Here is a 13,144-nt window from a genome sequence, read left to right as displayed (position 1 = left end):
CTACTGTATACATACATACTACATTCTGTCAATTGAGCAGAACCTGAAAACAATCAAAGCAGTTCCTTAGAAGTAAAAAAAGAAGGAGCACTCTTCTAGTAAATCTTCTCTTCATGTTATATACAGCACGGTGAAACATACTTTACATTACAGATCACTTCACAAAGATCACAAACAGAGAGTCAGTCTGGTAGGGGTTTGGGGTGCGGCTGCACTTCACTGAGACAGCGTCACATCTCAGGGCAGGGAGAGGACTGCCTGGGGAGTCCTAGTCGGCTCTGTGTGTGTGTTGGCTGCAGTGCAGTGTGTGTGTGTGTATGTGTGTGTGTGTGTGTGTGTGTGTGTTTGTGTGTACATATGCGTCTATGAATGTCGCAGTGTTTGATCTCCTTCATCTTCTGCCCCCTCAGATCATAGCTCTTATCACCAGCTGACCTTTGACCTGGTGGAGTGAGGCCCTCTGCTCCGCCGCTAGGCTCTGACTGGACAGGGACTCGTCCTCGCTGTCGATTGGCTCCTCTTTGACCTTTATGACCCCCAGGCGGTGGTGGGCCTCTACGATGGAGGACAGCTCCCCGAGAGAGCTGTTGCTGCCACTGCTGTTGCTGGAGCGAAGGGTGTGTTTCTGGATCACGCCACCAGGGGGCATCCTGTCCTCCTGCATGTCCATCCTCTCATCCGCCATCCTCCGGGTGTTGTCCTCCTCCTCCTCCTCTGACTCCTGCAGGTGTGGGTTGACCAGGGAGCTGGGCTGACGGAGTTGCTCGATGGACTTGGACAGCAGCTGCAGAGAGGTACAGCATCAGAGGTAATTTAGTTATAATGCTCAACGGACAGATTCATTGTTATTTCACAATTCATCTTTACGTTTAATGAGTTTGACCTAGCCAGTAGTGAGTAGTGTGTTCTGAGCAAAGCAGCACAAGTCAAATTCATCCAACACAACACTACATTTCCGCATAAATAAGGCTACACAGAGATTGCAGTCACTGCTGCTGTCTCCTTAAGAGCATGCCCCAGACAGTACTATGAGGCCCTGCTATGGGTTTCATGTCTCAACATCTAGTCAAGCTTTATTTGTTAGACAACAGAAAGTGGAGCAATCACTTAAACACCTTACCCATTGACAGCTGGTAAGATAGCACAAACACTTTGGCGTAAGAACGTAGGCCTGGTATAAATATTTCTCAGGCAGAGAATTAGCCTCTTTATCTTGGTATTAGTCAACGCTTTTTATACCTCCCTCTAAAATCCTCTCTAAGCTCTTGTAAATGTCCATTAGTGATTAGTGGCCCCTATTGTTGGTGTAAAAACCTTACAAAATACCAACCTTGCAAAACAATCCTGCGCCATAGTGCTACTGTTATTCCTACCATTACTGGTGCTGCTACTGGTTCCAATACTGCTACTACTGCTGCTGCTGCTGCTGTTACCACTACCGCTAATGCTAACGCTACTGCTGCTGTTACCACTACCGCTAATGCTAACGCTACTGCTGCTGTTACCACTACCGCTAATGCTAACGCTACTGCTGCTGTTATCACTACCGCTAATGCTAACGCTATTGCTGCTACTGTTAACACTACCACTAATGTTAACACTACTGCTACTACTGCTGCTGCTACTGTTACCACTACCAATACTGCTACTACTGCTGCTGCTGCTACTGTTACCACTACCGCTACTACTACTGCTGTTACCACTACCGCTAATGCTACTACTGCTACTGTTACCATTACCGCTACTACTGCTACTTTACCACTGCCGCTACCACTACCACTACTACTGCTACTGTTACCACTACTACTACTACTGTTACCACTACTACCACTACTACTGCTACTGTTACCACTACTACTACTACTGTTACCACTACCACTACTACTGCTACTGTTACCACTACCACTACTACTACTACTGTTACCACTACCACTACTACTGCTACTGTTACCACTACTACTACTACTGTTACCACTACCACTACTACTGCTACTGTTACCACTACTACTACTACTGTTACCACTACCACTACTACTGCTACTGTTACCACTACTACTACTACTGCTACTGTTACAACTACTGCAACTGTTACCACTACCACTCCTACTGCTGCTGCTGCTACTGTTACCACTACCGCTACTACTGTGCTGTTACCACTACCACTAACTGCTACCACCACTGCCACTACTACTGTTACTGTTACCACTACCACTACTACTACTACTGCCACTACCACTACTACTGCTACTGTTACCACTACTACTACTACTGTTACCACTAACTACTACTGCTACTGTTACCACTACTACTACTACTGCCACTACCACTACTACTGCTACTGTTACCACTACTACTACTACTGCTACTGTTACAACTACTGCAACTGTTACCACTACCTGCTCCTACTGCTACCACTGCTTACCACTCCAGATGAAATCCGCTACTACTGCTACCACTACTACTGCTACTTTCCGTTACCACTACCGCTAACACTACTACTGCTACTGTTACCACCCCTTCTGAAAAAACCGTTACTGCTACCACTACTACTGCTACTGTTACCACTCCCGCTACTGCTACTACTGCAGTTGCTACTGTTACCACTACCACTACTACTGCTACTGTTACAACTACTGCTACTGTTACCACTACCGCTACCACTACTGCTACTACTGTTACCACTACCGCTACTCCTTCTACTGCTGCTACCACTACTACTGCTACTGTTACCACTAGCGCTACCATTACCGCTAATGCTTCTGCTACTACTGCTGTTGCTACTGCTACCACTACCACTACCACTACTACTGCTAATGTTACCACTACCGCTAACGCTACTGCTACTACTGCTGCTGCTACTGCTACCACTACCACTACCACTACTACTGCTAATGTTACCACTACCGCTAACGCTACTGCTACTACTGCTGCTGCTACTGCTACCACTACCACTACCACTACTACTGCTACTGTTACCACTACCACTACCACTACCACTGTTACCACTACCACTACCGCTACTACTGCTACTGCTACCACTACCACTGCTACTGTTACCACTACCATTACCGCTACTACAGCTACCACTACCACTACTACTGTTACCACTACCACTACTACTGCCACTGTTACCACTACCACTACTACTGCTACTGTTACCACTACCGCTACCACTACTACTACTACTGTTACCACTACCGCTACTCCTTCTACTGCTGCTGCTACTGCTGCTACCACTACTACTGCTACTGTTACCACTAGCGCTACCATTACCGCTAATGCTTCTGCTACTACTGCTGTTGCTACTGCTACCACTACCACTACCACTACTACTGCTAATGTTACCACTACCGCTAACACTACTGCTACTACTGCTGCTGCTACTGCTACCACTACCACTACCACTACTACTGTTAATGTTACCACTACCGCTAACGCTACTGCTACTACTGCTGCTGCTACTGCTACCACTACCACTACCACTACTACTGCTACTGTTACCACTACCACTACCACTGCCACTGTTACCACTACCACTACCGCTACTACTGCTACTGCTACCACTACCACTGCTACTGTTACCACTACCATTACCGCTACAGTACAGCTACCACTACCACTACTACTGTTACCACTACCACTACTACTGCCACTGTTACCACTACCACTACTACTGCTACTGTTACAACTACTGCTACTGTTACCACTACCGCTACCATTACCGCTAATGCTTCTGCTACTACTGCTGTTGCTACTGCTACCACTACCACTACCACTACTACTGCTAATGTTACCACTACCACTGCTACTGTTACCACTACCATTACCGCTACTACAGCTACCACTACCACTACTACTGTTACCACTACCATTACTACTACTACTGCCACTGTTACCACTACCACTACTACTGCTACTGTTACAACTACTGCTACTGTTACCACTACCACTACTACTGCTACTGTTACCACTACCATTACCGCTACTACAGCTACCACTACCACTACTACTGTTACCACTACCACTGCTACTGTTACCACTACCATTACCGCTACTACAGCTACCACTACCACTACTACTGTTACCACTACCACTACTACTGCCACTGTTACCACTACCACTACTACTGCTACTGTTACAACTACTGCTACTGTTACCACTACCACTACCACTACTGCTACTACTGCTACTGTTACCACTACCGCTACCGCTTCAGCTGCTGCTACTACTACCACTACTACTGCTACTGTTACCACTACCACTACCATTACCGCTAATGCTTCTGCTACTGCCACTGCTACCACTACCACTACCACTACCACTGCTACTGTTACCACTACTACACTACTGTTACCACTACCACTACTGCTACTGCTACTGCACTACCACTACTACTGCTACTGTTACCACTACCACTACCACTACTACTGCTACTGTTACCACTACCACTACCACTGTTACCACTACCACTACCGCTACTACTGCTACTACCACTACCACTGCTACTGTTACCACTACCACTACCACTACCTGCTAATGTTACCACTACCACTGCTACTGTTACCACTACCATTACCACTACCACTACCACTACCACTGCTACTGTTACCACTACCACTACTACTGCCACTGTTACCACTACCACTACTACTGCCACTGTTACCACTACCACTACTACTGCTACTGTTACAACTACTGCTACTGTTACCACTACCACTACCACTACCACTGCTTACCACACTACCACTACTACTGCTACTGTTACCACCACTACCACTACCACTGCTACTGTTACCACTACCACTACTACTGCTACTGTTACCACTACTACTGCTACTACTACCACTACCGCTACTGCTACTGTTACTACACTACCACTACTACTACTGCCACTGTTACCACTACCACTACTACTGCTACTGTTACAACTACTGCTACTGTTACCACTACCGCTACTACTGCTACTGTTACCACTACCGCTACTGCTTCTACTGCTGCTACTACTGCTACCACTACTACTGCTACTGTTACCACTACCGCTACCACATACCGCTACTACTGCTACTGTTACCACTACCACTACTACTGCTACTAAATTAAATGAAATCAAAGTTTATTTGTCATGTGCGCCGAATACAACAGTGAAATGCTCACTTACAGGCTCTAACCAATAGTGCGGAGAGAATTTTTTTTTTAACTATGTGTGTGTGTGTAGGTAAGTAAAGAAATAAAACAACAGTAAAAAGACATTTGAAAATAAGAGTAGCAAGGCTATATACAGACACCTGTTAGTCAGGCTTGTTGAGGTAGTATGTACATGTGGGTATGGTTAAAGTGACTATGCATATGAACAGAGAGTAGCAGTAGCGTAAAAAGAGGGGTTGGTGGGTGGGTCACAATGCAGATAGCCCGGTTAGCCAATGTGCAGGAGCACTGGTTGGTCGGGCCAATTGAGGTAGTATGTACATGAATGTATAGATAAAGTGACTATGCATATAAGATAAACAGAGAGTAGCAGCAGCGTAAAAGAGGGGTTGGACACAATGCAAATAGTCCATGCAAATAACAATTTGATTACCTGTTCAGGAGTCTTATGGCTTGGGAGTAAAAACTGTTGAGAGGCCTTTTTGTCCTAGACTTGGCACTGGTACCGCTTGCCATGCGGCAGTAGAGAGAACAGTCTATGACTGGGGTGGCTGGGGTCTTTGACAATTTTCAGGGCCTTCCTCTGACACCGCCTGGTGTAGAAGTCCTGGATGGCAGGCAGCTTTGCCCCAGTAATGTCCTGGGCCGTAAACACTTCCCTCTGAAGTGCCTTGCGGTCGGAGGCCATGCAATTGCCGTACCAGGCAGTGATGCAACCGTTCAGGATGCTCTCGATGTTGCAGCTTTAAAACCTTTTGAGGATCTCAGGATCAATGCCAAATATTTTTAGTTTCCTGAGGGGCAATAGGCTTTGTCGTGCCCTCTTCACGACTGTCTTGGTGTGTTTGGACCATTCTAGTTTGTTGTTGATGTGGACACCAAGGAATTTGAAGCTCTTAACCTGCTCCACTACAGCCCCGTCGATGAGAATGGGGACGTGCTCGGTGCACCTTTTCCTGTAGTCCACAATCATCCCCATAGTCTTGGTTACGTTGAGGGATAGGTTGTTATTCTGGTGCCACCCGGCCAGGTCTCTGACCTCCTCCCTATAGGCTGTCTTGTCGGTGATCAGGCCTCCCACTGTTGTGTCATCAGCAAACTTAATGATGGTGTTGGAGTCGTGCCTGGCCATGCAGTCGTGGGTGAACAGGGAGTACAGGAGGGGACTGAGCACGCACCCCTGGGGAGCTCCAGTGTTGAGGATCAGTGTGGTAGATGTATTGCTACCTACCCTCACCACCTGGGGGTGGCCCGTCAGGAAGTCCAGGATCCAGTTGCAGAGGGTGGTGTTTAGTCCCAGGATCCTTAGCTTAGTGATGAGCTTTGAGGATACTATGGTGTTGAACGCTGAGCTGTAGTCAATGAATAGCATTCTCACATAGGTATTCCTTTTGTCCAGTTGGGAAATGGCAATGTGAAGTGCAATAGAGATTGCATCATCTGTGGATCTTTTTGGGCAGTATGCAAATTAGGGTAGGTCCAGCCTTTCAAAGCACTTCATGGCTACGGATGTGAGTGCCACAGGTCTGCTGTTGCTACTGCTACTGCTACCACTACCACTACCGCTACTACTGCTACTGTTACCACTACCGCTAATGCTACTACTGCTGTTGCTACTGCTACCACTACTACCGCTACTATTGTTGCTGCTACTGTTACCACTACCGCTACTATTGCTGCTGCTACTGTTACCGCTACCACTACCACTACAACTGCTGCTGCTACAGCTACTGTTACCACTACTGCTACTGCTACCCTTTGCTACTACAGTACAACTCCTATTGCTACTGCTACTTCTACTCCTGCTGCTGCTGCCTCTACTGCTACTACTACTACTGTTACTGCTACTGCTACTGCTGTAAATGAATTGGGCCAATGGCTAAGATCCTTCTAAATAAACACAGAGCTCATCTCTGATTAGTAGACATTTATAACCTCCTCTTAGGGAGAGAGGTGCTTTGGTCTAAAGGATCTACTGTTATTGACCTGAGTGCTCACATCAGGGGTGATAGGGTAGCTAGGGTTATTTGTTTAGATAACCATCCAATGCCCCTTCCTCCCGTCAATCAAATGCACCTTCAAGCTCAAGGAATGCTTGTGCATAGCAAAACCTATTTTGAGTCACTGCATAATTTTTTTTTGTATATTGATTAATAAGAGGGACAAGAATCAGAACTAAGGAAGTGTTTTAAACAGTCCTCCATTGGAAAGTTTGACTGGAGAGACTTAAACTGTGTAGTTAGGGGACTTTTGAGGCCCTTCCCTGTTAGTTTTAAGTGAGAGTTGCGCGTTTTGTTGCTCTCAGATTCCCATGGCTGTTTGAGGGCTTGTGCATTGGGACAGATCAGTGTGAGAGCAACACAATGCTGCCTTTCACTGTGTCTCTCTGGCTGTGTCTCTGTATGTCCGCCACCTCAACCACTCACTTCCCGTGGCTGAATAATTGCACTCTGCCAATGGCACGGTCACCACAGCCTGCTCACAGGAACACAAATATTGCCACAGAGGAACAAAAGCGTGTATTCTGGGGCCATTTGAACTTGGCTGAATTGAATTTCACAGGGTTTGCATGCGAATGCCACTGATGCCTTAAGCTATGATAACAGAATTAGTGCTATGGGAAGCATTTCTTCTCCTATTTGAAGTCAGGCTCAACTTGTTTACTTAGCAGAAATAGCACAGGGAGGCTGAGCCGGGTGGAAGGGCTCTGTAAACACATAGCAGCTACCACAGAAAGTTTGATAAGACTAAATATAGCCTCTGAATGTGTGTGTATAAACTGCTGAAATTAAAATCCCCACTGGGCACACACTTGGTGATTTTAATGTATAGGTTGCGTGTATTATTTACAGGCGATATGGGGTCCAGTTACTCTCCAGGGATTTTAGTGTACAGCAAGAGTACAGTAAAGGTCAGTTAGCTGATTGATGTGGATCCGTTTAGTTTTCTACATCATAATGAATGGACAGGGGGACCTGATCCTAGATACACACTCCTACTCTGCTGCTGGTACTGTTTCTTACCTTATTGATGTGGATCAGTTTAGTTTTCTACATCATAATGAATGGACAGGGGGACCTGATCCTAGATACACACTCCTACTCTGCTGCTGGTACTGTTTCTTACATTTACATTACATTTAAGTCATTTAGCAGACGCTCTTATCCAGAGCGACTTACAAATTGGTGCATTCACCTTATGACATCCAGTGGAACAGTCACTTTACAATAGTGCCTTATTGATGTGGATCAGTTTAGTTTTCTACATCATAATGAATGGACAGGGGGACCTGATCCTAGATACACACTCCTACTCTGCTGGTACTGTTTCTTACCTTATTGATGTGGATCAGTTTAGTTTTCTACATCATAATGAATGGACAGGGGGGTACCTGATCCTAGAATGGACAGGGGGACATCCTAGATACACACTACTCTGCTGCTGGTACTGTTTCTTACCTTATTGATGTGGATCTGCTGCTGGTATTGTTTCTGCTTCTCCAGGAAGTGCTGGTGTTGCTGCTGGATGACCAGCTGAGCCAGGGTGCTCTGGGGCAGAGGGGCTGACTGGGTCCGGTTCAGGGGCCGGTGCTTGGGTAGCTTGGGTCTGCTGTTGGAGGAGGGCCTGTCCTTCATGGCCAGAGGGGAGTGGGGGTGGGTGGGCATGGAGCCTTGACCTGGAGGGGCAAGACGGCGGCACTAAGATTCAACGTTCTAAATCTACACTAATTCCAACTCATTTAATTCATGATCTTCATGACCACTTCTTCAACTAATTATAAGCAATATTTAATCATTCAATATCTCTCCCATCCAAAGTGGTGTAATTCTATTGCTCAGTAACCTGTTCAGATTGTAGTCTTGGACTGAAAAGTTCCACTGTGATGTTCCATTGAGTATGCTTTTTAGTCCAGGACTAAGCTTAATCAATGTCTGTGAAACGGGCCCTACATCTCGGTTTAAGTCTGTCTCAGTGTAAGGATAAGGACTCACCAGAGGAGGAGAGGATCTTCTGCCTTCTTATCTGTTCCTTCTGAAGGAGGTGTTGGAGCAGGGCCTGATGGCTGGGGGACACCTTGGTCTCCATGGAGGTCACCGTGGGCATGGGCACAGGCCCCAGGAGCTGCCCTGGTAGACCATGCCTGACCTCCCCAGTCTTCTCCTTCAGCCCGATGGCAGCCTGAGAGAACACAGAGACACACGGGGCAGGGGCTTACAAATACAACTGAGGACTAAAGTTCTCACAATATAATGGTGCTTCTATATATTCTATTCAGTTTTCATTCCCAAAAAACTGAGAAGAGTTGTCATTTTGTGCAGTCAGTTTTTTTTCTGCATTATTTGCCAGAAACACTTGGTATGATTTTGTTTTCGACAATCACCTCTTCAAATGGTTACACTCTTTCTATGCAGCTGATGTACCAGACAGGTCTCAATGTAAGGAATGTGTCAGGGAGCTGAAAGTGATGTATCATTTGGCCCTTATCTGGACTGGAGCTAGCTGTACTTGACCGGGCAAGGGGCCGCTGGGACGTTTTAAAAAGCTGTGATTAATGAGGTCATTTAGAGAGAGATAAGAGGAGGCCTGACAACAGACTCTTAACAACATCTAACATCTAAGTGGAATAAAATAATCTGGGGTTAAAGGTCGTTGCCCTGCTGCCGTATGTATAATCCTGACAGCCACTGATGCTGAAGTCTTTCAACAGCCAGACAAGGCAGAGAACATCTCTCAAACTACACTTCCCTTTGTTTTCAGTGAAAACCTGACTTTGTTATTTAAGAATCTATTGTTGGCTAAAACCTTTTTTGAACCACCTGGCTATGTATTACAAAAGTGGTTCAATTAAAAGCGTTACAGAATGTTGTTCTACAAATTAAAGACTATTTGATAGCTATCTATGTAACAAATTTTGTTTGTGAGAAGGTATAAAAGCTAGCCAGCTAGCTAACCAGGATCAGGTCAAGGGTGGCTGGTTGTACTGGCTAACCAGGATCAGGGCATGGTGGCTGGTTGTACTGGCTAACCAGGATGAGTCATGGTGGCTGGTTGTACTGGTTAACCAGGATGAGTCATGGTGGCTGGTTGTACTGGTTAACTCAGGATCAGGTCATGGTGGCTGGTTGTACTGGTTAACCAGGATCAGGATCAGTCATGGTGGCTGGTTGTACTGGTTAACCAGGATCAGGTCATGGTGGCTGGTTGTACTGGTTAACCAGGATCAGGTCATGGTGGCTGGTTGTACTGGTCATAAGCTAACCAGGATCAGGTCATGGTGGCTGGTTGTACTAACCAGCTAACCAGGATGAGTCATGGTGGCTGGTTGTACTAGCTAACCAGGATGAGTCATGGTGGCTGGTTGTACTAGCTAACCAGGATGAGTCATGGTGGCTGGTTGTACTAGCTAACCAGGATGAGTCATGGTGGCTGGTTGTACTGGGATGGTCATGGTGGCTGGTTGTACTAGCTAACCAGGATTCATGGTGGCTGGTTGTACTAGCTAACCAGGATGAGTCATGGTGGCTGGTTGTACTAGCTAACCAGGATGAGTCATGGTGGCTGGTTGTACTAGCTAACCAGGATGAGTCATGGTGGCTGGTTGTACTAGCTAACCAGGATGAGTCATGGTGGCTGGTTGTACTAGCTAACCAGGATGAGTCATGGTGGCTGGTTGTACTAGCTAACCAGGATGAGTCATGGTGGCTGGTTGTACTGGTTAACCAGGATCTGGTGGCTGGTTGTACTACCCAGGATGAGTCATGGTGGCTGGTTGTACTAGCTAACCAGGATGAGTCATGGTGGCTGGTTGTACTGGTCATGGTGGCTGGTGTACTAGCTAACCAGGATCAGGGCATGGTGGCTGGTTGTACTGGCCCAGGATGAGTCATGGTGGCTGGTTGTACTAGCTAACCAGGATGAGTCATGGTGGCTGGCTGGGATGGCTAACCATGGTGGCTGGTTGTACTGGATGAGTCAGGATCAGGATGAGTCATGGTGGCTGGTTGTACTAGCTAACCAGGATGAGTCATGGTGGCTGGTTGTACTAGCTAACCAGGATGAGTCATGGTGGCTGGTTGTACTAGCTAACCAGGATCAGGGCATGGTGGCTGGTTGTGTTGGCTGACCAGGATCAGGTCATGGTGGCTGGTGGTACTCACACTGATCTGGGAGGAGGTGGCGGAGAGGCCCAGGGTGATGTTGGGTAAGGAGGGAGACGTGTATAAGCTCAGAAGGTTGGACATGGAGCCCTCTGGACGAAATAACCTAGGCTGTGATGGCCAGCGCTGAAATGACAGGAAAGAGAGGGAGGGAGAGATAGAGAGATAGATAGAGAGAGAGATTTAGAAAATCGGAACTATGGGACATTTAAAAGAGCAACAAGAGCACAGGGAGCCGGACGATGTTCCGGCTCCCTGCAGTATAGCAGAAAGATATGCGCTATTAATGACGGATGATCAAAATGAGTGCCACTTAAAAGTGTGTCATCAAATTGTAGGATATTGTGAAGACAACATGATCAGGTATCGTTTAGCATCATCACCCCCCCCACACACCCCCATCCACCAGAAATCTACCCTTCTCTTCAAAAGATCTCTGTACCCCGTCCCTGGTCTTCCCATCCTCCAGAAATCTACCCTTCTCTTCAAAAGATCTCTGTACCCCGTCCCTGGTCTTCCCATCCTCCAGAAATCTACCCTTCTCTTCAAAAGATCTCTGTACCCCGTCCCTGGTCTTCCCATCCTCCAGAAATCTACCCTTCTCTTCAAAAGATCTCTGTACCCCGTCCCTGGTCTTCCCATCCTCCAGCCCCAGGCCTCACCCTCCTCAGGCTGCTCTCTCTACCAGAGAACATCAGTGTAGCTGGGGCATGCTTCCTGTACCCAGCAGGGACAGCAGAGCAGCCTAGCAGCATGTGGTTCTGGAAGGGCCGTGTTTATCCTTCCAACCCCCTCTAGTATTCAGTGACCTGAACAGGGATATCCGGCCTGTATTCCACCCCAGGGACCCGTTCCCTCTGAAAAAGGATACCTAATGTAACGGTGCACAAACACGACTTGCTTTTGCAACAGGCATGAGGCCTTCGGTTAGCCCCCGCCAGTTAGCCCCCACTAACAGTCCTGCCACAGTACGTTTCATGAGAGAATGAGTCTTAGCTTTGGGCTGATACAATAGCAATCCTGTGTGTTTATGTTGTTAGCATGTGGGTGGGTGTCTTTGGCTACCAGCGCCTGGGATATCAATTAAGCTCCACGCCCCCCCCCCCCTACCCCTCTCCAACCCAATGGCAGGCCTGTTATTCCCCTCTCAATGTCACTGAGGTCCCTGAAAGAGTAAACATCGCTGGTTAAAGAAAACACAGCTGCTCTGTTAAAGATGGTTCAGAGATGTATCATATCTGCCACCCGCTAGAACGCAGTGTTTTGTGAGGCTGGGGTCCTAGGAGAGCCCCTGCCCCCGGCTAGTTACTGAGTCATGAATCTATTGGGGAAGGCCTCAGAAGGAAGGGAACAACTCACAGGGCTGTGGTCAGACAGCTCAGTGACAGATATACTATGACACGCCAACAGAAGGCTTAGCTTGGATTCTTTTAGCTTTTGGAATATTTTTGTTATTGTTGAATATTTGGATTCTATTTTAGCGTAGAGCAGCTAAATAACTTGCACGATACGTGTTGAGCAAGGAATAAATTCAAGAGGTATGAAAATTGTGAATCGAGATACTGGATGAGGCATTTTTAACCACAAAACCATAGGGAAACACACAGGGATCCAAGATGCTTTCTGCCCTGAGAATTTATAGAGATTGAATTGCAACAAAAATGTTGCTGCCAATATTGCCTCACCATAAGAGTTCATGCCATGGATATGCAAACGCTTTGCATTTCACCCTTTATGAAAAATAAGACATAAGAAGAAAAAGGAAAATAAATAGTAAGTAAAAAGAAAAAAGTAAAGCAGGTTTGTATTACGTATGTAGACATTATGGGAGAGCTGTGTCT

General features: G+C 46.7%; 1 protein-coding gene across 1 annotated transcript in view; it reads right to left on the bottom strand.

Moving 5' to 3' along the window:
* Positions 1–319: 319 nt before the first annotated feature.
* hdac9b (histone deacetylase 9b) overlaps positions 320–13,144 on the bottom strand; it is a 67,339-nt gene continuing 54,514 nt past the window's right edge. The window contains exons 8-11 of the mRNA XM_046315547.1: positions 11,304–11,429; positions 9,138–9,324; positions 8,604–8,821; positions 320–784 (exon numbers count right to left, since the gene is read on the bottom strand). Of these exons, the coding sequence (XP_046171503.1) occupies positions 407–784; positions 8,604–8,821; positions 9,138–9,324; positions 11,304–11,429 (909 nt within the window). The 3' untranslated portion in view covers positions 320–406. The remainder of the gene's footprint in view (positions 785–8,603; positions 8,822–9,137; positions 9,325–11,303; positions 11,430–13,144) is intronic.

Source organism: Oncorhynchus gorbuscha, linkage group LG19, assembly GCF_021184085.1.
Source record: "Oncorhynchus gorbuscha isolate QuinsamMale2020 ecotype Even-year linkage group LG19, OgorEven_v1.0, whole genome shotgun sequence".
In the NCBI taxonomy this organism is placed as follows: domain Eukaryota; kingdom Metazoa; phylum Chordata; class Actinopteri; order Salmoniformes; family Salmonidae; genus Oncorhynchus; species Oncorhynchus gorbuscha.
This window is presented reverse-complemented; position numbering and strand designations above follow the sequence as displayed.